At 40.4% G+C, this 27,143-nt stretch overlaps 1 protein-coding gene across 1 annotated transcript; it reads left to right on the forward strand.

Annotated features, from left to right (window-relative positions):
• The first annotated feature begins 656 nt into the window (after positions 1–656).
• Positions 657–27,143, forward strand: LOC306848044 (synaptic vesicle membrane protein VAT-1 homolog). Its single transcript, XM_079382359.1, has 6 exons — positions 657–1,368; positions 7,083–7,290; positions 16,744–16,914; positions 18,244–18,333; positions 20,743–20,984; positions 22,274–27,143. Exons 1-6 carry the CDS (start codon positions 913–915, stop codon positions 22,526–22,528), a joined length of 1,422 nt encoding a protein of 473 aa, XP_079238485.1. The 5' UTR covers positions 657–912; the 3' UTR covers positions 22,529–27,143.

The raw sequence follows: 27,143 nt of genomic DNA on the forward strand, positions 1-27,143 counted from the left end.
GACATAAAAATCAAATGCTTTGGCTTCTCTTGGAACTATATTTATTTTGCCAGAGAAGAAGTAAACCATTTAACTGGACAAAATGTTGTATGAAATTTAAATGACTCTATATTTACTTATCCAGCCTCCTGTTTGTGGCCGAATCACAAAATTCTTGTTTGTGTGATTTTGCTTATGTTCATTTATTCATTTTTATTTTAATGTCAATAACTAAAACAGTTCTTGTATGAAGTGACATAAGGGGATGGAAGATTTTTGATTTATTTTGTTACCAAATTTATTTTGTTTCATTCTTTTGATAGATCTTTACAACAAAACAGATTCATTTCTAAAGCTTAATTAAAAGCAACAAATCACTTTACTACTAAAATATCAGGAAGCATAGATAAAAAAACAGCTTCTGCTTATTTGCATTTCAACCGCACTCATTCCTAAAGAAGAAAAAGATTAATTTGTGAAAGTGTATTTAACAATCAGACAGAATTCCTCTCATTCTCTTGTGTGAATTTCAGCTGAGTAGTAAAAACAGCTTTACTGCTTTTACTAAATTGAAGTCAGCACAGCTGTCTGTCAGCACACAAGCTCCCTCATTGGACTCCTCAATCCATTATTCTCTCCCCCCACCCTTAAATCCATTTCTCCGGGCTTTGCAGCTCGCCACGCCTCGCCTCTTCTCAATAGTTGTCAGAGCCTCAGGTCACTCACTAGTCGTCGTGAGGCATCTTCCACTCCCTTTCTCTCTCTGTCTCCCACCTTCTCAGGCTCCAGCATCCTTTTTTTTAAAAGGCTGAGAAAATCGTGGACCGCGAAGCAGCTCGTATACTCGAGATCGTTTGAGCGCTGCGTTATCAGAGGCAGGAAAACAAACGCAAAGTCTTTTCTCCTCTAAAGTTCTCGACTCAAACTCCGACCATGTCCGGCGAAGACGCACCTGCCCAGCAGCAAAACGCCGAGGAGCAGAAGCAGCAGCAGCAGCAGCCGCAAGAGACCAAGACGCCCGCCGAGTCCCCAAAAACCGAGAGCAAACCAGACCCACCGCCCAGCAGCGCCTCCACCGAGGCCGCCGCCGCCGCCGACACCCCAGCGCCCGCCGCGGAGAAAGTCCCAGAGGAGGACACGTTCAGCTACCGGGCTCTGGTGCTCACCGGCTACGGCGGCTATGATAAGGTGAAGCTCCAAGTGAAGAAGGGGAAGCCGGCTCTCAAGAGCGGCGAGGTGATGGTGCGCGTAAAAATGTGCGGGCTGAACTTCGCCGATCTGATGGCGAGACAGGGACTGTACGACCGGCTCCCGTCTCCGCCGGTAACCCCGGGCATGGAGTGCTCCGGGATCATCGAGGCTGTCGGCGAAGACGTGACCGACAGAAAAGTGAGTAAACTCATCGCTTAGTTCATGTATATAGCCATTTATTCATTAACTGTGTTTATTTCATTGCACATTTAACGCGTTTGTTATGAAAATGTTTCCAGTTCATACTCTGTGCAAAAATAATGTCAGTCGTTCAAAGAGACGGCTCGTACCCAAACTCCTGTCACATTCACTCGCCACCGGAGACAAAAAAGGAGCGGGAGGGGCACCGATAGACTCATTTCAGAATCACCGGGGCTCTTGTCGCGCTGACCCGAGCAATGGGCCGCAACACTAACCGTTCACGGGAGAGCGAGCGTTGCTTCTGTACGCGGCGAGTTGAAAGTAACACACCGCCTGATGATACTGTTTGTACACAGTTATGCAAACACAGCGTTCACAGCTTCCATCGTTTCCTAGAGTGGAAGCGTTGAGTTTATCGCGTCTCTGTGTGGATGAACCACCGCCCCTCTTTCTCTCAGCGCCCGTGAAGTCGCACCGGAGACGCGCCGCATCCGCGCACGTGCGCGTTTAATTGTGGACTTTCTAAAAAGTAGCGAAATTATGCTCTCGACGGGTTTAATGCACTTTAATGTTTAATGTACACTTTTAGCGGTGTCTGTGCGAGCGGTGTCAAGTGGGCGCGTGGAAGACTCACCACGCGCAGAAAAAAGGGCGAGGCGCGAGAGGGGGAAATACTAATCGCACGCGCCCTTTGTCATCTGCCTCGCGCATTGTGACACCGACATGCACTCTGACATTCATCATTCATGCCAGATTTTCTCTCTCTCTCCGTTCTGGCCGCTTTAAACAATTAAAGTTTTTCTTCCCTTCATATAAACGTCAACGCCTGTTTCTGTAGGCACGGCGCCAATGCAATACAATTTCTTATTATTACCATATTTGATACAGTTGGCCGGCGGATATCTATGCAATTATGATCAATCTAATTCTCGGGTTACTTTTTCAGCTCCATAGAAAACGGCGGAGTCTAGTGTGATGTGCACTAATTGACTTCTATGTGCTCTGTATGAACAAATCGATGAGTCATGCCTGGTGGTCGCTGCGCTGGTCTCCATGGCAACGTATCATGGCAACGTCATGCACCGGCTCTGTGTGTGAGAGTTGGTTGAAAGGGTTTGTATTCCCAGAATAAACACGTTTAATGAGAACCAGTCGAGGTAAGATGTTGAAGAATTGTGTGAAATGCAGATTAAAGCCTGCGCGCCTGTTAACACCAGAGAGGGAAAGAGGGAGCGAGTACTAGGCGTTGGCTGGTGGGTGATGCAGAGGAGGAAGATGATGGTCCAGCCCTTCCTCAGCTTCCTCTGTCACCGATATTGAATTTAAAAGGTCACCGGCTACTCTTTCTCTCTCTCTCTGTGTGTGTATTATCATGTCAGCAAGCAAACAATTGCTGCTTCTCACATTGGGAGACCTGATAGTGCTTGGCAAAGCATTGTTTGGTGAGCATGTGAGGTGAGGAATCTGCTGATTGTGGTGTCCGGAAAATGACTCTTTCTTGGAGGAAGAGATGGAGACGCTGTCTCTGTGCACACCACCGTAGAGGTTGTGACATCCTCTCACATGACCCTGACAGATGTTATTCTGAAACTGTTCTCTTGTGCCCACTCTCTGTCTATATTACCATTTTTCTCATGAATAATTAATGTAACTTGTTGCTTGTGCACACACACAATATTTATCAGAGTTCTGCTGTGAGGATCAGATGCATCTGTTCACAATTATCTTCCTCTGGACCACATTGTCAGCCTGGAATTTCCTCTCTCTCGCTCTCTCTCTCTCTCTCGCTCTCTCTCTCCCTCCCCCTCTGTGTGTGTGTGTGTGTGTGTGTGTGTGTGTGTGTGTGTGTGTGTGTGATTTGACAGGTCGATGATAAACAGCGATGCAGTGAATATCAGTAAGTGAACAGCAAGGACACGAGCCTCTATAGCTGAATCTGTTGGTGCCGTGTAACATTTCTGATCGAGAAACCGTTTTAACCATAAGGTTTTTGACATGGAAACCTGACGTGGTTTCAAGTACTCGCATTTAAGAGCAGTTTAACTGCACCATAAAGGAAGAGTTATGGGTTTATGAGTCGTAGGCTGAGATTTGTTCAGTTAGTGGCACTATGAGAGTGATCACCATGTTAGACCTGCATCAATGTGGAAAAATAATAAAAACATTTACTGAGCTGTAATGTCACAATACAACAAGAGAGGTAACCGTGTTGCACAATGTGCAGAGAGTGGTTACAGAAATGGAAACAGTACTGGTGCTGTGATGGAAGTATGACCTAATTTGACAATTGTGGGGTATAAACAATGCGGATGAGAATAAAATGACTCTAGAAGCCCAGTTTTATCAGTTGCAGCGTAAAAACAAGCAATAATAAATGGATGAAGTTGACAAGCCAAACTGCAATGCTTTGCATTTTAAGTATTTTAACGTTTTAACATTATTTTTTTTATACATTTAATACTTTAATAGTTTAAAAGTATAAAAAGAGCTCTTATATTTGTACGTCGAATAAAAGCACCTATTAGTTCTGATTAAAGATGGTATAATTGCTGCTAAATGGCAAGTTGGTAGTTAAAAGAAATTGTATTGTTATAGGAATTAATGGAAAAATGCGTAATATGTATGTAATGTTAATCTATAATGGGGGACATTGTATATATTAAGTCTTGTACTGGTCACAATTTTTGTCACTTTGTTGCCTTTTCTAGTTCATAGTGTTAGTGCAGGTCCGAAAAAAAGAGAAAAATTAAAAACACTGGAAAAAAAAAATGGAAAAGTATAAATATCCCATGTAATCTCTCAATTAATGTGAGGTCATTAAACTGCATGAATGGTAATTATAAAATTATTGTGCCATTTTAAAAAATAAAGCCTTTTAAAATAACTTTAAATTTAAGGGAGATATGGGAGAATAAAGCATGTTCACAACAGGACATGTTGGTAAAATAATAAATTTTTCCCCATATGTTTTGCAGTTTTTTTTTTTTCTCCATATTAACCATTCTTTACAACGTTGGTGGTTATAAAAATAAGCTTTTTTCATATGAATTAATATTAAAATAATCATTAGATAATCCATATTCAGAATATTTCAATAATTAGTTAAAATATAGCAGAGCTATTTAGTAATTAGTTCCTCCATAATTAGTTGCTGTTTCATAGATGCTTCCAATTTAAAGCAACAGTGTATTTTTGCATGGACTGCACCCCACCTGGAGCATGCGGGGGTTAAGCGTCTTGATCAAAGGCACAGTGGTGATAAAGCAGGATTGTGGTCTCAATATCTCTCTGCCCCACGTGGGATTTTGAGCTGCTGTCCTTTGTGTTAGCAGCCCAGAGCCTCAACCGCAGGGCTACTGCCGCTACATACAAAACAAACAAACAGATAAAATAGATAATCAGTGCTGGGAGACAGCAAAGCTTTATGGAGCAGAATCCTGCTCATTTCCACAGCAACAAGATTAGAAGTTTGCCGACAGATGTATTGCATGAGCCAAATTCATTAGCGAGAGCCACTGTACCCTTCAAAGTGTGTGTGTGTGTGTGTGTGTGTGTGTGAGCATGCATGCATACAGGACACGAAGAGACTAGAGAGACATGGGAGAGGATCACAGCCAGTGACAGACATCTCACAAGACCTTCAGCTGGCCTTGATCTTTGCAATCTCAGCTGAAGTGTGTTTGTTCAGCGCAAGCACAGAATACAAAGTACGATGAGTTAGTGACACAAGTGTGACTGTTTTGCAAGCCTGACGAAGAAAGAGAGAAAAAGGAGGGGGAAGAGGGACGATTTCCCCGTATGGTGAGTCATGATCACAGTTCCTGGCCAAGACTTAAATGCCCATTGATCTGTGATGTGCAGAAAGTCCAATTAAAGGAGAAAGAAGAGGAGGAATGGCAGAAAGCAAGACTGAGACGTGGAAGACGAGAAGAGAGACAGACAGGAAAGACTGCAAACCGTGAGGAGAGATGAACTGGGGCACAGACGTATTGGCTTGGGAGTAGTCCCGCTCTCTAATTGGACCGTATAGACAAAGATGCCTATGCGTCCCTTGGGCCTATTAGACTGTGTGTCTCTTCCTGTCTGTGAGGGAAGCGCTGGGTATATTAGTTTTTTGCGTTTTGCTTTTGAGAAAAGCTTGTGTGTGCGTGGTTCCTGAAGCTCTGTTGAACATTTATGCCAAGTTTGTGTGTCCTCCGAGAAATAAAGAGAGAGGTGGTTTTCCGGCTGTGTGTGTGTGTGTGTGTGTGTGTGTGTGTGTGTGTGTTGCCTTCTCTCAAGCTCATTGAGGCTGAAGGATCTGCCTGCCCCCCGATGAGAGGAACTGATCTTTAGAAATAAAGAGAGATGGAGGTAGAGGGGGAGATGAGAGATGAAAAGGAGTGATAGACGGAGAAAGAGTGGTGGAGGAAGTGGGATGTTTGTGATGGTAGTGATTGAGAAAATACACAAGTGGAGGAGGGGACATAAGTGTTGAGTGTTTTTGTGCATGTTACAAAGATCGGACCAGTCAGTGTCACTGCATTTATGAATTTTGTAAACCGCTTAAAGGTGAAGTATGCTGTTTGTTGGCCCCAGCGAAACCAAACAGAATGGCAATCTGGCTTAACTGGGTTGGATATAACAACACTGGCTCAACCACTGATGGAAACCTGGACCATTAGTGGTGCAGATATTGCACTGTGCAAATCCTTTAGAGGTTTATTAGTGGTAGCTCCTATTGCTTACTGTATTTAAAGGGATAGTTCACCCAAAAGTGAAAATTGTCATTTACCCTGCTTCATGTGGATCCAAACCTGTCGTTTTCTTCTGTGGAAGATATTTTGAAGAATGTTTTAACTATTTTTGCCAATACAGTGAAATGCAATGGGGTAAAATAATACTGTAAAAGTTGGACAAAAAAAAGACAAAATGCCATGTAAATTCATTAGTCCAGTTAATGGTATTGGTCAGGTTTTTTCAATTTTGATTAAAAATCACACTCAATAAAAAAAAAAAAAAAAAAGCATGGATTATTCGCTCATAATAGCATGCAGGAAACAGTGAATTTCCAGTTCATAAAATATTTGATAATGCATAATCTTGTATAGGTTCGACTATGCAACCACTGTAGCTCAATTTCAACTGCACAAACTCACTAATGGTGGTTCAGATTTATGTGCTACAAATGTGTGTTTGCATTCCATGTATCTCTTCATTCCAAAGGAAGTAGTGGAAGTCTGGTCAATGAGTTTTCCTGTATCTGTGTGTGTGGGTCGCCTAGATAATTGAAGGATTTTCAGTTACAACTGATTTTATCAAACAACTCTAAATGGAGCACATTTATCTGCTCCAAGATAAAGATTAGCAAAACGGTACCGGTTCAAATATTTTGTTGAGGTATGCTAACTGTCTTGAAGGATAATGACAACAAAACATACACGAGATCCCCCAGATCTGTGCAGCTGGTTGATTGTCTTGCCAAAAAACGTTTTTAAAAAAAAAAAAAAAAAAACTCCAACGCTACGCAAAACCACAAATGATCTGCTGATCATTATCACACCACCTCGAATGCACTCTTAATGTTTATTGACGTATATTCAACATTGTTGCAGCGCTGCTATAGTGACTGTGGCATGAAACACTGAAAGGCGCATTGTTGCTGAAACATTCTAGGGCTGTTGTCCAAATGTTCCTTGAAATGTTCCATTTCTCTGTTTTCTTGTCTGTAGGTGGGTGATAAGGTCCTGGTTCTGAACCGGAGCGGTATGTGGCAGGAAGTAGTAGTGGTGGCGACCACACACACCTTCCTGATGCCTGAGGGCATGAGTTTTGAGGAGGCAGCGGCACTTCCTGTCAATTACATCACCGCCTACTTGATGCTCTTTGACTTTGGGCACCTGCGTCCGAACCAGAGCGTACTCCTCCATATGGCTGCAGGTAAGTGTGTGTGTGCACTGTGGAGATTATGCAAATGTGTTAGTTATTTTTTCATGAGCAGCAGCACAATGGACACATCTATCATGTGCAGGTGTGCGTAAGTGTTTGTGTGTGTGTATATGGTTCTTGCAGCTGGCCAAAAGGGAGCCCTGGGGCTTTTTACAGCATGAGGGAGTACAGCAGTGGTTTACGTTTACTTACGCACTCCCATAGTCATTCGTGGGAGTGGATCAGTGAGTCCCATGTGGCAATTAACTATTTCCAAGTGCCGACCCTAAGGGATTTCTTGCTCACTGTGCAGGTGTACGTATGTGTGGGGGTGTGTTGGGAATCCTTGCTCTCTAAATAATGAACTTTGGGAGACACTGTAAGTGCAGGTGCAGGATTGAATAGTTTATTAGTTCTCAGAAGAAATTCCTGTAGTTGTCAAACAAATCTCTTATTGATAAATTCATACAAGCGAGTCCCTTGGCAGCTGTTTAGTTTATAAATGTTTAGGCAATGTTCTGCTCGCAGTGAACACTGCTCAGGCTGTAAGGCCCCATTTACACTAATGCGTTTTCGTTTTAAAACGATGTATTATGAAAATGATCCTCGTTTCCGCTGCGTTTCCGAAACCATCTCCGTCTACGCTACACAACCGAAAACACATGTCAAGTGACCATTCATGCAGTTACAACCATAGATATGTATAGGTAGATTCCATATTATTTAGATGGCGGACGCGTCTGCTTGCTTGGAGCAGTCAAATTGGGAATCTACTTATCATGCTCATTGTTGTACCGATAGAGATGTATGGTTACACGGTCGTCAAGGATGCGCAGAGCGAATGTGGGCAGCCATGCCATAGTTTTCAAAAGTCTCCGTTTTGGTCCGTTTACACTGAAACGCAACCTCAGAGTTTCCAAACTAAAACGGGGTCTGCAGCGTTTTAAAAAGGCTCTGTTTTCAAGGGTTGAAAATGCGTGTAAACTGTAGCAAAAATTATGCGTTTTAAAACACAAACGCACAAGTGTAAACGGGGCCTTAGAAAACATTTACAGATTTTGGAATGATCGTTATTTGGTTAAACTGATTACACAATTATTTAATTATGCAACATTTAAAGTGATTTAAGGGTTTTCTAGTCAGAATAGAATGGCATATGTGAGTGTGTTGGGTTTTTAAGTGAGCATTTTTTTTTAAATACATTTTTTATATTTCTATTTAATAGCCAAAGTGAGGGGAAAAACGGTTTCAAATTGATGAACATTTTTGTGATCTCACATCTGCCTGTGAGAGAAAATGTTGGGGAAGCTAGTGAAATAGCTGGAATCAGACTGAGGGGAGTAGCTAAATGCATCAAAATTGCTGAAGATCCGCAAACTTTGAACAAACTGCTCTGGTATGGTATGCCTTCCACATACACAAGAAATACCAGCATTTAAAATGCCAACATCATACTGAAAAGTAGACCTAACATACAGCTGTGTCCTGCCTGACAGCACTGCTTAGAAACCATACAGCCAATTCAAATTCATAAAATTCAAGTGTTTTAAAAATGTATAATGGCAAACATTGTTCATAATTGAAGTATTTGATGTCTAAGTATTTATGTTTGGTATTGTTTAAACAAGCTAAAGAGATTGATTGTAAGACAACTGTTAAAGCCATTGATTGTAAGTGTAATTAGAGCCAAGCACCCCATGGTCACAGCACCAACTACTGGTGAAAAAAACCAAAAAAACCTGTCATTTTAACTTACAATGTCTAGCTTACATGCAGAGCTGATAGACTATTTTGAAACTGTAATCCATTACTGTTTCCAAGTTTCACGACAAATTGTAGTTAGTAATTTAATCCATTAAATTACACATTTTAGGTCATGTACACAAAGTACTTTATCTACTTTTTAATTTAAATTCATTTAAAGTAGCCTCCTGATCCCTGAAATGGACTTTCAATAGCATAAGCCAGCTTTTTTTTTTTTTTTTTTTTTTTTTTTTTTCTTCTTCCCCATTTCAAAGTGATGAAATAAACTGGTGGAGGTATTGCAGTGTTTTATATGCAGCACTTTTACAACCCGGATTCCGGAAATGTTGGGACTTTTTTTTTTTTTTTTTGAATAAAATGAAAACACTTTCAAATCACATGAGCCAATATTTTATTCACAGGACATAGAGAATATAAATGTTTAAACAGAAATTTACACTTTTATCCACTAAATGAGCTAATTTCAAATTTGATGCCTGCTACAGGTCTCAAAAGTTGGCACGGGGGCAACAAAGGGCTAAAAAAGCAAGACATTTTGAAAAGATTCAACTGGGAGAACATCTAGCAACTAAAGTTAATTGACATCAGGTCTGTAACATGATTGGCTATAAAAGGGATGTCTTAGAGAGGCAGAGTCTCTCAGAAGTAAAGCTGGGCAGAGGCTCTCCAATCTGTGAAAGAGTGCGTAAAAAGATTGTAGAATGCTTTGTAATTTGACATTGAGGAACGTTGTTTATAAAGGCTTTACAAATCTCATCATCTACAGTGCATAACATCATCAAAAGATTCAGAGAAACTGGAGAAATCTCTGTGCGTAAGGGACAAGGCCGAAGACCTTTGTTGGATGCCCATGGTCTTCGGGCCCTCAGATGACACTGCATCACTCATCGGCATGATTCTGTCATTGACATTACTAAATGGGCCCAGGAATACTTCCAGAAACCACTGCTGGTAAACTCAATCTGCCGTGCCATCTGCAGATGCCAACTAAAGCTCTATCATGCAAAAAGGAAGCCGTATGTGAACATGGTCCAGAAGCGCCGTTGTGTCCTGTGGGCCAAGGCTCATTTAAAATGGACCGTTTCAAAGTGGAGAAGTGTTCTATGGTCAAACGAATCCAAATTTGAAATTCTTGTTGGAAATCACAGACACCGTGTCCTCTGGGCTAAAGAGGAGGGAGACTTTGCAGCGTGTCGGTGTTAATTTTGGCAGGCATATTTGATTTAGTCTTAATCTTGAGACGAACATGCTTGATAGTCTTAGTTACATTTTATAGTTTGTCACACTTTCATAGTTTTAGTTGAAAGTCATATTTTTGTCAACTTTTAGTCATAACGTTTAGTCAAACTGCACTTACCAACATTTATTTTGGTAGCTATTTTATATGTAGTTTTCAAACAAAAATAGTCATTTAATTCTCTCTTTATACCAAATCAATTAAGCTTATGAGAAATTTGAATCAAGTATTGAATTTGGGAAAAACTTAAGTTTTAATTTTTTGGTTGAGACAAATAAATTTCAGATACAGCAGGTTTACTTAAGTATCAACTTATTTAATATCTTTTGTTGGTTAACATTAATCACACAGATAGGTATTTAATTAGGAATGTTGTCCCTTTAAGATGGATGCATGTAATACTGACACATTTAGTTTTCACCCACCTGTTTACGTTCACTTAAGCCATAACCGACTGTATTTACGTGAGATACTCTACACACGATAGACATTTGGACTGCTGTGTGTATTTGAGCACTGAGAACTGATTGCGCACTGTATGAGAACTGAAGAAGTGGAGCGTGCGTGAGAGAGAGCACCGCTACCAGCACGATTCCGCCTATCCTGCCTTCACTAGCTTTAAGTTAATCGACAACAAATTGTGACTCCCGGGAAAACGGCACGTCTGGTCACTCTATCCCTAACCCTTCAGGTGCTGAGGCCATGGTTTCAGATCGCTAGTTCGCGTGTTCTATCCGTCCACTGCGGCTGCCATACTGGGACTATATATGCAAACGCCCCTCATCTGACTGTAATCCAATGACAGACGCACATTTTGAATGTCCGGTAGTCCTCAAATAACATTTTAGTTCCGTCTGGTCTTAGTTTTCTTTTTATTCAAATTTAAAAAAACATCCTAACATTTCAGGAATTCGGTATGTACGGTATGTATGTGCCTGGAGGACTTCTTTCAAACTGCATGGGAAGTCAGGCACAACATTTAAAAAGCATATGTGAGACTTTCCATGTTTCATTGGTTTTTGTGCACTCGTAGTGAACAAATGTTACTCTTGTTAGTGGTATATGTTTTTATAATCCTTGATATCTTGAAATACTCATCCAGTATTTGGATGAGTATATAACAATGAGCGCGTGCACACACACACACGACAAAAAACCGCAAACAGAGCGTATTTGTGTAAATCTTACATAAAACCATTCTTGAATGAATTGCAGCATTCAGTTTAGTGGGACAATTTATGTAAGAATGGATTTACGAATTATATACACAGGAATCGATTCTGCTTGTGTTTCATGAATGAGGCCCAACGGACGGACTGACATATTCTTATATTCCCTCTCTGGGGTCTGAAATGTGTCTGATATCCCCTGTGAATGTTTATGGACATATGCATCAGACAGTGTGGGTGTGGATGAATCTTTGGCTCGGGCTGGAAGGAAACGCTCTCGTCCAACTGGAGAGTTGCAGAAACCAGAATTCTCAAGCAGTCTCAAAAGCATCTCCTTGAACCGCCACCACACCCTAAAAGAGAAAAGAGGGAATGTTTTAAGACAAAACGTAGTAGTAGTCACAAATATTTGCAGAGAAATCTAACCAAAACCCCCATAATAAATAGAGGTCTCTGGTCTGTCATTTATGGAGTGGGGGCGTCAATCACAGATGAGTAGTCTGTATTTATGTAGCACATAGTGTTTCTTGTAATTATAACCATCAGTCTTTGTTTCAGCTTTGTTTCAGCTTGTATGTTTTCTTGTTCTTGAGATTTGTGTGTGTGTGTCTATGAATGCTCAAGTGTGTGTGTGCGCGCTCAGGAAGCCCTTGGTATCTCAGTGCACAGGATGTTTTTTGAATTCGCTGTACAAATGGAAATGTGTTTTCTCTGAGTTTCAGAGTGAGGAATGACACATTCATATGGAGCACGATGCATGATTTTAGGCAAAAACTGAAGTGGTTTTTTTTTTTTTTTTTTTTTTTTTTTTTTCTTCAAAGGAATAACTCTCCTCAATTGTCTTTGGTTATTAGTTGATTGTCACTCTTTTCCATTCCGAAACAGTACAAGGGAACTGAAGCTGTAGGCTGCACCTGATCACAAACAGACATTGATAAATACAGGTGTAAACGCGGTCCAAAATGTTTCGTGACCGGATCAATCAAAGGTGTTTGAAAGTGCGTATAACTACAGTGCATTTGTAGTGTAAATGCTTAAAGAGTGAAGAACCGCCTACTTGTTGTTATAGTTTGTTGTATCTGGAAAGCCTTAAAGGAAAGCCATGGATGTCAATGGGCGCTTCGCTTATAAACTAAAACAAACATTACACTCGAACCAAAAACAGCATTCCAGGATTACAGCATCCAGGAAGAGCAGTCGCCATCTGCTACGTTTTATGAAATCAATTTCTAATTATCTCTTACTGTCCACTACCCCTGTAATTTCTTTTTGAGAGATTAATCCAAAAATAAATTGTCACTACTTCACTCTCATGTCATTTTAGAACTTGGTTTCTTGTATGGAACACAAAAGATGTTTTGAAATGTTTACTCTGCTCTTTTCCATACAGTGTCCTTTGCCAAAGTAGACTGCATGACTTGTTATATTCTAAAGCCATGCAATAGCTTTTTGTGAGGAAAAGGAGAAATACCCCTTCCCCCCAACCACAGTGTTATTAATGTTTTGAATTAACTTTATTATATTTTCAGTTTCTTTAAATTTTTAGGTTGTTTTACTCGTTTTGTCTTATGCTTTTTTTTTTAAAATCTAATAACAGATGTAGTTTTAGTTCACAATGACAACACTGCACAACTGTCAAGGTTTATTTGCACTTTTACATTTTAAACTTGTGTCGGAATTGACGGTTTCATTTTTTTCTGTGGAAATTTTCCTTTTCCTCATTACATTTACATCTCTAGCATTCCAGTTTGTTTGCATAAGCTTACTCCCCTATAAGGTTGGACATGTGGAAATGTGATATAGTAGCTTATTGCTGATTTTTATAAACAGCCAGAACAATTCAGAGCAGAGTACAGCCTCTTCATTGTGACAGCACCTCATGCCAGATACTACCCCATTATCTGTCTGATTGGTGTGTGACTCACTTGAATTTGACTGACCAGTCACAATCTGTTTTATTTGGTTTGCTGGATCTTTGCCTTTAGCGCTGATTTGAGATCTGTTTTGAAGAATTCATCAGTAAGAATCCGATACGAGAAGCTGTTTATAGATTAGCACACATTTACAGCCTCTACTTTGAATCCTGTCAAACAGCTCTCAGTGAAACAAGTCTCTCTCTCTCTGTGTGTCCTCTATTTGCACTGAGGGTGTGGGCTGAGTGCTCGTATGTTGGGAATCTGCAGAATTCCTTAGTGTTTTGGGGGAAAATTCCCTCTTGCTAGAGGAGGGTGATACTGGGAGGGTAATGCTGTGGCCGAGATTGTTGGCTGCCAAGTCTGCGTATGTGTGTGCGTGTATGAATGTGGATGGGAAGCATAAAGAGTTCACTGTGCATGTGTTTCACCCTCGTATGCCCTTGTGTAAAACGACCTGATTAGATGAACATTGCACTTAATTTTCTTAAATAAAAATGCCACACAATCCCAAGCGCAACAAATGGAATTAAACACAGAATCCATAACTACATAAGCAGATTCTCCTATATTCTCTTGCTCTCCACAAGCCCCGAGTCAGTTTGATCAGTGCACTTATTTTATTCAGAAACCCTTTGTTTGGATTACTTTTCAATTACAGTGTTGCAGAAGTCGTCTCGCTTATAGCCAGACCTTTGACTAAATGACATATGGTCTGGTCCTCGCTGCAGCTTATTCTGGCCAAGAACTGCCCGCTTGGATAGAAAGAGACCTCCTGAAGTGACAACTACAGTTTTGATTTAGCATGCTATTTAGAGGTGGGTTTATCTGTAATATATCACAATAATAGACCAGTGAAGAAAACAAGTTTCAAACATTAACTCTTGGTTTCACAGACAAGGCTTAAGCCTAATCCTAGACTAAAATGCAAGTCTGAGCGGTTTCAACTTGCACTGACTGATCTTAAAATATATAAGTGCCTTTTGTATTGTCTCAAGATGCACACCAATAATGTTTTTACTTAAATGTCCTAATTGAACTATGGCCTAATCCTGGCTTAGTCTAAGCCCTGTCTATAAATAAATAAATAAAAGAGACTCTTTCTTACCACTGATGTTTTAACACAATTAGTATGACAAACATATTACTGTTGGCAAAAAAAAATATTTTGGGGTATTTTTCAATTTTTTCCAACGCAATTTCCTATGGCCGAAGCCTAGTGTGGCTTTCCTATCTGTGCAGAAATGGTCAAATTCACGCAAAAGACTTGGCGACTGCTCGAGACCAAGTGAGGGAGAGTAAAGTGCACATATTTCTGGAGATTAGCAGATATATGCACACATGAAAGAGGTTAATTTAGTGTGTGTGAGGTTCAGGGGATCTCTTGGCAGCTCTACTACAGGTCTTGTGATCGGAGCTCAGTGGTCATGGGGCAGCCTGGCACCGCACCCCCCACACGAGGTCCAGGAGACGGGACTGGAGAGACAGCAGGTTAAAAGCATGATATGAAAGACGTGTGTTCTCATGCATTGTGAGCTCTCTGACAGAGAAAATGGCGGCCCCGCTGTTTTCAGAGAAACCAACTCTTCCTGAGTCGCCATGGCAACACAAACTTCATTCACTAGCAAGTGAATGAGGGAGAGGAAGAGAGGGCCAGTTTGAAGTGATGAAACAGAAGAAGATACTGTATATGAGCACTACAGAGATTCAGTGTCGCTCCATACTGAACCCTCATCTGATTTAATCTGACAGAGGAAAAGCTCATTAACTTGCAGTGTGTACGTGTATACATGGTTTTATTTAGCTATACATCGCGGACAGAATAATAATTTGTATCTTTCTACAGCATAGTGGGAAGAGAAGTACAATTTGTGTAAAAATTAAGAATATTTAGAGTTTAACTTTATCAACCTCAACCATGCAATTGCTATTAGTGTTATTATACAAATAAGTTGATCAAGAACTACAAATCATCATGTTTTTTACAAACTAGGTAGCCTGTGCTGAGTTAGGGATTTATATACTATTTTAGGCAAATTTTGCATGCCTGCTAATGTGCTTTTATTTAGTTTTTACTGAATTTGGTCTCATATACTTTATAGTTGCACACTGTCATTGGGTTTTTTATTTTACTTTAAGTCTCTGAAAATTGACTTGATTTTCAAGAGTGTCAGGCTTTTAGTTTCGTATCCTTTTTTCTTTTTTTTTTTTTCTTTTTTCTAGATTTTGTTTCTCGACTACACTGTTTTGCAAGCTGTTACTCATTCCAGCTTGTATTTATTTTATTATACGTTGGTCTTTTAAAAAATTAAGTAGATTTTCAGAAGCTTAAGAGCATCAGGCTTTATTTTGTATCATCCATGGATTTTTTTTTTGTTTGTTTTTCTTTCCCCCTCCTTTTTATGACTAGGCTGCTTTTTTATTTTATTATAATTTTTTTTTTTTTGCATGCTGTTACTCATGCTCTGGCTTTTAAAATTTTGTAAATTGTTTAATAAAAAAGTTATTTAATTTTTTTGAAAAGACTATCAGGGTCTAATTTTGCATCCGATTAATCACACATGCCAGTAAAAGTGTGTGTTTCAAAGCACTGTTTATCACAATCCAAAGCTTGGAGCACTTGATCACATTTTATGAATATCACTGTATGTGCGCTCTATTAATTTTGTCATTAGATAAGCTTTACCCTTTATAGGTTCATGCACTAGTGACCTTTTAAGACCCAGCTCTGCCTCTCCCTTTGAAACACACACACGAACGACACGCAGTAAAACGTGAGATTAAATGTATCTGCTCTCAATCTATGTCTGCTGTAAATGGCATCTTTAAGACATTAGACCCCAGACAGAGCTCATGATTGGTGACCTGCTGTCCTGGAGCCTCTCAGTCTTGAGGTTAAAGCTTGTCACTAAAAATACTATGCTTTGAAATGACTTAAAGATGTTTGCTGTTTTTCAGTAGTAACGGTAGCAGACGGTGTACGCAGTAAACGGGTCTCATAAAAGTTTCACCATAAACATCCACATTTAAACGTTAAGCTTTTATGTCCATGAGTCTGCGGTTCTTTCTGATGAATGTGTTCCTCAACAGAAAAAAAAAAAAATGCATGAGTAGAAAAACATGAAAATCCATTAATAAATTGAACAGTTATTTGCCTTTTGAAAGCACTTAAGTTAAACAAGGATAATGGCATTGCTACAATGGTCCTAATGTTTGTACACGTGTGGGTGGGTGCTCGTCTTTTAAGGTCATGTCATTGGCGTTTTGTCCTGCCATACCCTTTATTTACATGTTTCTGTTCTTGTTTTGAGACGGAAAATGCTGAAAATAAGTTGTGTTCAGGGCTCTTCTTGTTTCATAATTTGTTTTGTGTCCTCTCTAGGTGGGGTGGGCATTGCTGCCACTCAGTTGTGTAAAACTGTAAATGATGTCACACTGTTTGGCACTGCCTCGGCCAGCAAGCACGAGGTCATCAGCCAGGGCGGAGTCACGCACCCCATTGACTACCGGACACGTGATTATGTGGAGGAGATCCGAAAAATCAGCCCCAAAGGTGAGCACTGACACAGTAAACCAGCTTTACAAACATAAATCAACCAGTCAGAACTTTTGGGGTCAAGATTTTTTATTTTAAGAAATTGATGCTTTTATTCAGTAAGGACAAATTCAATTGATCAAAGTGACCGTAAAGATATTTGAGCTTTCTATTGATCAAATTTTTGATCAAAGAAATTCAGCCTTAGTGAGCATAAAATGCTACTTTCATTAATCTTAAATCTTACCTACCTCAAACATTTGAACAGTAGTGTATTTGTGGTTAATAAACTTTAAGACCACCTGTTAATAATTAAGCATAATTTTAAATGTAACATGTTCCCCTGCTGACTAATCTCCACAAATCTATGTAAATCATTTCAGTTTGTTTTTGCTTTGGGTGCTATGTGCACAAATAGCCTAGTAAATATGTTAGATTTCCATTCGGTCTTTCTTTAATGGCACTATAAGAACACTCTAATTTAGGCTTTCTGCTTTGTTGCTAGCAGACCATTTGTGTATATTAAACCTTGAAGTCCATCTGTCCACTCTGCCTTTTCACATTTGTGTTTTTGGTTGTATATCTGATGTCTATTGAGGTTTTGGTGTGCGTGTGTTAGCTGTAACTCATAACACGCTGTCCGATAAAACATTGCTTACTCTCATCTTATCACAAAAATGTACAAAACGGATTCCTTTCTTTTTGTTTAGCTCTTTTCCATGACGGAACATTTTATTTGATTCACTCCTCTGACCATAACAGTCTTTAGAAATTTAGAAACACCGTATCACATCGATGACATTCCACTCCGGTCAACAGGAGAACAGCGTTAACCCATCAAGAACTGATGAATAAGGAACTTCAGCAATACATCGATGTGCTAAACTTGCTGTTGCATTAGAGCTTTAAAGATAAAGAACTTTTATTGCTGAAAACGTCAAAATAATAAAATAAACATTCTTAGAAAAAGATTCTTTGATTTAGATAGAAATATATAAAAAAATTCAAATGCATTAGGGTCAGTAAAAAAAAAAAAAGTTTTTGAAAAGTGTCTCATGCTTCCTAAAGCTGTATTTATTTGATAAAAATAGAGTACAAACAGTAATATTTTCAAATACTGTTACAATTTTAAAGCAACTATTTTCTATTTTAATGTGTTTTTAAAATGTTTATTTTTTTTTTTTTCCCGTCTTCAATGTCACATGATCTTTCAGAAATCATTCTAGTATGCTGATTTGGTGCTTTTGTAACAGTTCAAGTTTTTTTTTTTTTTTTTTTTTTGGTAAGCAGTTACAGTTTTATAGATGCAGTGATTTTCTTCACCGTCTGTCGTCTTGTGTCTTTTAGGCTTGGATATTGTTCTGGATCCTCTGGGAGGCTCTGACACCCAAAAGGGCTACAACCTACTGAAACCAATGGGCAAGCTCATCAGCTACGGTGAGCCTTGACGGACACTCTGAGCATCAGCTTGTTCACTCCGCTTATGTTTTTTTTCATGTCACTTTAAAAAAAAAAAAAAGCTTTAGAAACACACTACCTGGAACAAGACCCCTTAAACAACATGGCGTCCTGAAGTCCCACCCAACTGTCTTTGTCCCTCGGTCTCATTCTCTCGCTCACTCTCTTCCTCTATCCTGCTTTATCAGAACAATGGCTCCTCTATCTGACACAGAACCCAGAATGTGTCTGAATGTAGCAGACTGGGTCGGGTCCAAATCACAGGCCAACTCAGAGCTTGCTTTGTGTGAACGTGTATGTGTGTGTGTGAGAGACAGAGAGGGTTGTCATTGCTTTGTGTACATTTCCCCCTCTCTAATGGTACAATAGAGTGTAATTTACTTGAATATCCTTTGTCGTCCCAATATGGGGCGTTTTGATATTATTTCATGCTAATAAGCTACCTTTGACGTGAATGGAGAGAATTATGGTTAGACTGTTAGAAAGTGAAAATGTGCGAAATGAAGGGGATAATCATGTGGAGAGATGCTAAAACGAGCGAGGGAGTCACAGACATGGGAAGCGACGCGAGAGGATGTGCGGACAGTGAGCGAATGAAGACGGGTCAAAGAGTGCAGTGTTGGAAAAGAGAGAAAGAGCGAGAAGGAGAGCCAGAGAGGCATGTCATTCCTCTGTAAATGAAGAACGCTCACTGTGGGAGCCATTAAGCAGTAATTCACCCGTCGGTCAACCGCACACACATTTTACATGCAGAAAACTCCCACAAATACCTATTCATGCTCGAGGAACATGCTCGCAGTTCAGACGCCTCGCTCGCACACACACACACTGACATTTTTACATGCTATAGGACGTAGGAATGGGTGGTATGATGGTAGAAATGTGTTGAGAGATTTTATGAAACAAAATGTTTATTCTGCCTTATGTTTGGCTGTTTTACATTTAGCCTACATGTGAGGGCAGTGAAGACGCATGGAAAAACACAATACTAAAAAAAAAAATAGGATGTACACAAGGAATAACTTGACATTAATTGCTGCTAAAATGTTTGGGTTTGTTTACTAGTGTAGCTATTAAACAAGTTTTAAACTTAAGCTTAAGTATCATTCTTTTCTCATAAATATCTTTTTTCTAAGTTCTGAATTGGAGACAAAATGCCTTTTAGTATTTAATTCACTGATTTATCCAAAACGGCCATTGACAAACTGTTATCTAAAATATAAAACCATTTCCATTTGTTTATTTTGTTGATAATAGTCTTGAAATAAGTCTCTTACACTCGCCAAGGCATTTAAACAAAAACACAGTAAAATGGTAATGTTGTGAAATATTACAAATTAAAATGTTCAAAGCCGTTACTCCAGTCTTCAGTGTTACATGATCATTCAGAAGTCATCCTAATATGCTGATTTGGTGCTCAAGATACATTTCTTCTTTTTATTATAAGTGTTGAAAGCAGTTTACGACCTAATATTTTAGTGGGAACCATGAAACCATTTTTCACGATTCTTGAAAGTTCAAAAGAGCATTATAAATGTTTTTACTGTCACTTTTGATCAATTCATCCTTGCTGAATAAGAGAAAACGTATATTATACATGTTCATGCCAGTCACATTTTTTGTTTAAATAAACGTTACATTCTATGTATTAAAGCCAAGTATGAATCTATTCAAAGTAGCGTTTTTAAGCATTTTACATTCAAAATAATAACTCAAGGCAGTAGCAATTTATACAATATTTTATTTGTGAACTTGTTCAGCTATTATTTTTAATAGTTAACGCAACTATTTTTGAATAGAACAGTCATCAAAGCTTGGTAAATATTGGTTTATTGGTTTATTAGACCAATAGGAAATTTAAGTTGATTACTTATAAAAACTCCCACAGATCAAGTTTTCAGGCCATTTCAAGTCATGTGTTGACATGGTGGTTATATTTCAGTGTGTGAATTTACTTTTTTTTTTTATTTATTTTTTATTAGTCTTCCCATTAACTTCATTATATTGTTCATTCAGACTGATTCGCAAACATGCGCGATCACAAGAGGCAGGATTTATCGCATGAACCAATTACAGCCAAACAAAACCAGCCATATCGCGATGGAAGCATTGGCTCCTCTCTCGTAACTCTCTCCCATTTATTCTCAATTACCCCCCACCAAACTCACCGCATGCCTTTGGGGGTCTATTAAAACTCAATGGAATATATATAAATGATATTTTCTGTTACTGTGATAGAATGTTACTCATGCTATAATATTTCAGTCATATCTCCCATTCCATAAATTATAGTAATATCTTGTGAGATTGAATCCAAAATCCAGATGTTAATGCACTGTGTATCTATGTCTTCTGTGTCAATGTCATGTTTGTGTTTGCACCCATCAGGTGCCGCTAACATGTTGGCGGGTCAGAAGAAGAACCTGTTTGCGGTGGCTAAGACCTGGTACCAGCAGTTCTCCGTACACACCCTGAGCCTGATCCAGGGAAACCGTTCGGTGTGTGGATTTCACCTGGGGTACCTGGACTCTGAGACCGAGCTCATCGCTCAGGCCATGGCAGCCGTTCTGGACCTGTACAGAGAGGGCAAGATCAAGCCCCGAATTGACTCCACCTACCACCTAGAACAGGTGAATGAATGTGTCAGATGGGAGCTGATGTGTGTGTGTGTGGGCAAAAGAACATGAGTATAATTATATCTGGAAGTGTATTTATGCCAGGAAGTTGAACTCCATTGAGATTAAACGTGCGGGGGTGTCACCTCAACCACCACCCATGCCTTGTACTCCCTGCACACTTTGATCAATCGTTCTTACCTCATCCCTCACTTGTTCTTTCATCCATCTTTCCCTATTATTTCTTCTCCTTTCTTATCTCTCCTGTTGCTATGGAGACGTCTCTTCATAGTGCAACTGTGAGCTGATGCTTTTATGACGATCCGGGCTTTTATCAGCCTCGTCAGACTTTGGTGTTATTGAAAATTCGTAAAAGGAATTATGAAGTGCTTTCGCATTCAACTGAAGCGAATATTTCACAAGACTTGAGCTGTTTGAAGCGCTGCTGTGTATGTTGATCTCCCTGTCCTTTGCTCTCATTTCCTGTCTCATTCTCTTTCCTCAATCTGTCCACAAGTCAATCGTCAGGGCCAGGTTGCTTTTCCCCGTTGCTAGGAGATGGCTCGCTGTTGCCTTGGCACTGGTTGTTGGGAAGAGTGGTAAAGGAGAGGTGAACTGAGGGGGGGGGGGGGCAGCGGGAGACAGGTGGACTGACCAGAGACTAGCTGAGATACTGAACACTGAAAGAGGAAGAACACCAACTCATCGTCATCTTCATTTTTGACATCAAACTGTAGTTGCTTAGCTAATTAAACACATCATTTTCATTTATATGTAATTATCCATGTTAATCAATTATGATTGCTGTTTTTATCTAGTCGTGTGTGTATAAAACGTATGTGTAGATAGATGTTCATCAGTTTTAGAATATAAAATATAAACAAATTAATTTGAAGACACTTTCAGCCAGCATAACAAAAAATGTTTCTGAACCAAATCACCGACCCTGCCTTTAAAGACCCTCTAGACTTCTGGTACTCGGGGGGCGTTTCCACATTTTTGTTCAATAAAATGCTCTTTTAGCCATTCATAGTTCTCACTGTTGTAAATCCAAAGGCTTGTAGCTAGAGGTCATCTGCCACCTTACTCTCTGGAGTAAGAGTAAATTGGAGACATGAATAATCTCATGAAGGCTGTTTGTGTGCGCGTGAAGTTCAGTATTAGATCAACTGTCAACAGCTTGTTAGATATTCTTACCACAGCAGATGGCCAGTCAAGCTGCTCTCTCTGCAGTTCCTCATCCGCACCCTCACCAGTCTCTCTCTCTCTCTCTCTCTCTCTCTCTCTCTCTCTCTCCTGCTCAGGTTGGTGATGCCATGCGTAGGATGCAAGAGAGGAACAACATCGGTAAAATCATCCTCACCACTGAGCCCATGAAGGAAGAGAAGAAAGAGGTGGCCAAGAAAGACGAGGAGAAGAAGAAAGATGACAAGAAAAAGGATGACAAGAAGAAGGAAGACAAGAAGAAGGACGATGCCAAGAAGGAGGAGAAAAAGGAGGAGAAGGACGACAAGAAAGCAGAAGAAAAGAAGGAAGAAGTCAAGAAAGAGGAGAACTGAGTGGAGGGAAACATTGTGGATGTGCTTTGTGTCAGTGTCAGAGGTTTGGGAGTGGTCTGAGTGTGTGTGTGTTATGTGTGTGTGTGTGTGTGTGTATGGAGGGGTGTATAGTGTAATTAGCTTAACCCCAGTTGATTCCTGACATTAGACCTGCATTTCTGCAATCATTCAATCAACAGAATTCGCACACCACTTATGTTCACCCACACACACACACACACACTTTATACACCAAGGGAACACCACTTTATCGTTCTGTTGTAACCCGGTAGTATTTATTCCCGGTTCTGCTGCATCCTTTCTAACTATTTCGTATGACTGCATGCCACCGAGGCGTGTTAGGGCAGTATTATCCTTTTTATAACCATCACCGCAGTGTTTACTCAACCAACGTCTTTAATTATATAACAAAATAACCTTACTCTGCACCCTTTAAAATCGTACTACCATATCCTCTAACGTTATTCCTGCCAAACTAATGCACTATAAAATTATTGTATAGCACTGAAATATTCTTTGTAGACGCAAACCAAAAACCACCTCATTCGCTCTCTACACCCCTCCGTGTGTTTGCGTATGTACTGTGAGATTGGCTTTTCTGTTCCCTTTCCGTCTCTGTTCTGAAGTGGGTGTACTTGTTTGATTCACCATACGTCATCAAAAGTGAAATGGCTTTTTTTTTTTTCTTTTTTTTTCTGCCCACCTTAGCATGCAAAAACGAGAGCACCCACCTACACTCCCATTGTTTGTCGTTTTCCCCTCATTGGGCCAGACTCACTGACATGCACTCAAGCCCCACCCCCTGGAGGAGTCAGGGCGGTTTCTGATTGGCCGAGAGGGACAACAGGCTTCTTTTATGTGTACACATGTGCACGGCGCAGACAATACCCCAAAAACTAACAAGGCGCATTGATCAGATGAAGCCTAAAATACCCATGTCATTAAAATGGGGCAAGCGCCAGGGTTTTAATGAGTCTAGCTTGGCAAGCAGCACCAATTATAGGGAACAATCTCCCAGCCTTTTTCCCATCGTTTCTCTTGTATCAGATGTGTACTCGTAAAGACAGGAGTGGCCTTTCATTCCAGAACCTCCTCCAGGATTCCTCAGGATCCTGACGCTTTCCGCCCCTCGTTCCCGTGACTGCTTACCACACGACCGTGCTGACCTGCAGCTCGCATTTAAATATGATCTCTGCTCTGTCTGGCATTTCTAACTCTGCTCTCTCTCACTCTCTACCCATTTCATCATTGTGGTTGGCATGGCAACAGCAGTTAGTCTAGTTAGGGATGACAGTTAGGTCTCACCCCCACATTGCAGATGGACGCAAACATACAACCACTCGCAGCTTCTTTTATACCATTTAACTTTTGGTGGTTTTATTTGAATGCATTTAGGAATGTGGCTACGCCCTCTCTTAGATGTGTCAATCAATCCCTCTGGCTCCTCCCCCTCCCCTGTTTCTCAGAGAGCAGTAATCTACTGCCTCCGCTGGTGATTTATATGCATTGCAGTGCTATCATTCAAGTAATCAAGACACCTGCTGACCACTCTTTCTTTTCACACTGTGAGTCTGGTTCATTTCAGTGAGTGTTTATGTGAAACAAAACCAGATCCCCTCTTTTATATGTGCGTTTGTTGTGTGCGAGTATGTGTGTTTCTGTATTTGACCGTCTGTCCTCAGGTTTGTTGTCTGAATTGGATTCAAATGTTCTTTCTTTCTGTCTTTCTACCTCCCTCATGCTACCTTTATGCTACCGTCTGGCATTGTAACAGTCTCTTTCTCTCCTCCTCTGTCAGTTTCTAAGTCTCACCGTCACTCTTGAATATTCCGGCCCCTGTGAACGGCCTGCATTGGTTTGCTATCGTTTGCACTCACTAGAGAATGGCGGTTCCACACCCGATCCACCGTATCTCTGGCTCCCGTCTGGGTTTTCACATTCTCATTCTCCCACCAACACGCACTCGCTCTGTATGCACAAACAAGCGTTTGAACGTGCATGGAGATGCTCAGAAGGCCACATTGTTCGATGTAAACGTGAGCATGCATAAGCACTACAAGTGCAGATAACCGTTCAGGCCCAGAATGCACTGGGGTGGGTGTGGAACAGCCATACTAGTCTGAAGAGTCACAGTTTTCCAACTCACTGAATCCCGATCCGGTTTTGAGCTCCGGATCCGAGGGATTGAGTTTCAGTTTCTTGTTGTGTTCCGCTGGTTCCCTTCCTGTGTTGCTGTGGATGGTGACTCAGAGCACCAAGTGACCCTAACTAACACTTCAGTGAAAAATATCCGTCCTTTGTATTTTATTTAAATTTTATTTTTTTTTTTATGTATGTTTGTTTTTTGGTGGTCTGCATTTCAGTAGTTTGAGTTCAAAAGGCTTTGCTGCAGTTCCTCTAAAATGTGATGAATCATGTGATTTCGTTGGTCCTGACCAAGTGTGCCAAACTTTTTCGTGAAGGCATGACCTTTGCTATAACTGTGCTTTCTGTACTGAAGAAAAAAAAACAAAAAAAAACAAAGAATGAAAGATGAAGGAAAAAAAACCTCTAACCAACCGTCTGTGGTTTTTGTCAAAATGACCTTGCAGTAAAAGATCTTGAGATTGTGAATTTGCTCCTGTCGTGTGTGGTCGACTACGCCCTGAATATTATTGGTGCTGACTGATTTTCAAATGTTTTGATTTCTGCTAACGTTCGAATCCATGCAAAACCTCTCGTTCTCACTGTGCCTCAGTCGTAGACCAACACCAGATTGCCTCCACGCATGTTTACACGTGAATGCATATACACGCACGTAGACAGTAGTTCGTCCCTAACGCCGTCTCAGCTCTGCTGTCCTGAAGGGCTGAAATCTCATTCCCACTGATCTGAACCCCCCCCCCAGATCAGGTGTACTGTTGTTTACGGATGCACTTTTGTGTATCGTGGGTGTTCATAGGAAATTAGGCGCATTTTCTAACCTATGACCTGAGGTAACCCAACAAAAAGATCCAGCAGCAGTCAGAACGAACGAATGATTCATTTCTGTGTAGTTTTCCAAGCCGCTTCAGGATTTGCTGGCTATTCGTTGTTTTTGTTTCTCAGTGAATGTACAGTAATTGATCGCAATCCTGAAAGGATAGTATACCCAAAAATGAAAACTCTCATTATTTACTCACCCTCGTGTCGTTTCAAACCCGTGAGACTTTCTTTCTTTGTCTGTGAAGCACAAAATATATTTTTGTCCATGCAATGGAAGTCAATGGTAACCAAAAGAAAAATGAAATTCTTCAAAATATCTTTTTGTGCAAAAGAAAGAGTCATACAGGTTTGGAACGGCATGAAGGTGAGTAAATAATAATCATAGAATTTTCATTTTTGGGTGAACTATGCCTTTAACATCTAGTCTTGGAGGCCCTTTCACAAGCAAACCCTGCTGTGTTTTCATTTCCAGACGATCCAGCAGCAACATTCCGGTTCTGGAACTCATCTCGGCTGCTTATGACATCAGAGCGGCTTTCGATTCGGGTTTCGATTTCAGAGGGACCGTTCAGAGCACCCACACCCAAAAACAATGACATCTGGGCCGGGAATGCTCACTTTAAATCTCTCAAGATTTAGACATTATTATAACGTGATGGTTTGGAGTATTCTTCCTCTTCCTTTTTTTGAGCTCACAACGGCTCCACAATGAGCTCAGCTGCAGGTGCGAGTATCTCTCGTGGATATGGAATTGTGCGACTGGGAGCCAGAGAGAGGCTCGGATCGAGCCAAGCTGCTTCCTTCCTCAGTCTCTCAATCCAATAGCTTTCCCAGAACAGGAAACACCCCTCAGGTTTGCAGAGTGCAGAATTCCTCCTGCAAATGCAGCCTTAACCAGCGCTAAATCGCATCACGCCTAGACATTATTTACGATGTTAGATACGCAAACGCAGTTTGGTGTGCCTACAGTGAAATGTATTAATTTCTGCGTTAATGAAACCACTAATGAAATGAAGCTTCGGAAGGCTTTTAGCTCTAAATTTATACGGCAGATGTATTCTGGAACATATGAGAAACAGTGAGTCATTGTGGACTGTTTCCCACACATGCTCAGCGTAACAGGTCTATCTTTGTCTCGCAAATGCACACTGCACTCTTCTCGCTGTCTGCACTTATGTACATTCGGATGCATACTTGCACTAATAAAGATGCATGGTGACTTCGGAGACGTTTCGGAAAGATCTCGAGGCCCAAAAGGCTCCGTTTGCACTCCGTGAATTACAGTTCCAACTTTCCTGCTTGGCTTTTTGACTGAAGAGCCAATCAGAAGCACCAGCTTACATTCCTGTTCACTGATTGGTTCTAAATTCAAACCCCGCCCCTATCAATCAGCATTAATGCTCCTCCCCCTCCACACACGTCAGAGAAGCACCACGGGTTGTTTGTGTTGTTGTTTGTTTCTTGAAACCCTCCATCAAAACTTTCTTCATATAATTTTGAGAATCTGAAGTGCTGCTGTTTCTGTGCTTGACTCTGGGTTGGTTGGACTGCGTGTGGTCATGAGGACCGTAGAGTTCATAATGCTTCTGTGTGTGATGTGACCATTTTGCCTTACATGTTTTCCAGGACTAATTAAAGAGCATAACTAAAA

This window comes from Barbus barbus (assembly GCF_936440315.1).
Source record: "Barbus barbus genome assembly, chromosome: 3".
Taxonomy (NCBI): domain Eukaryota; kingdom Metazoa; phylum Chordata; class Actinopteri; order Cypriniformes; family Cyprinidae; genus Barbus; species Barbus barbus.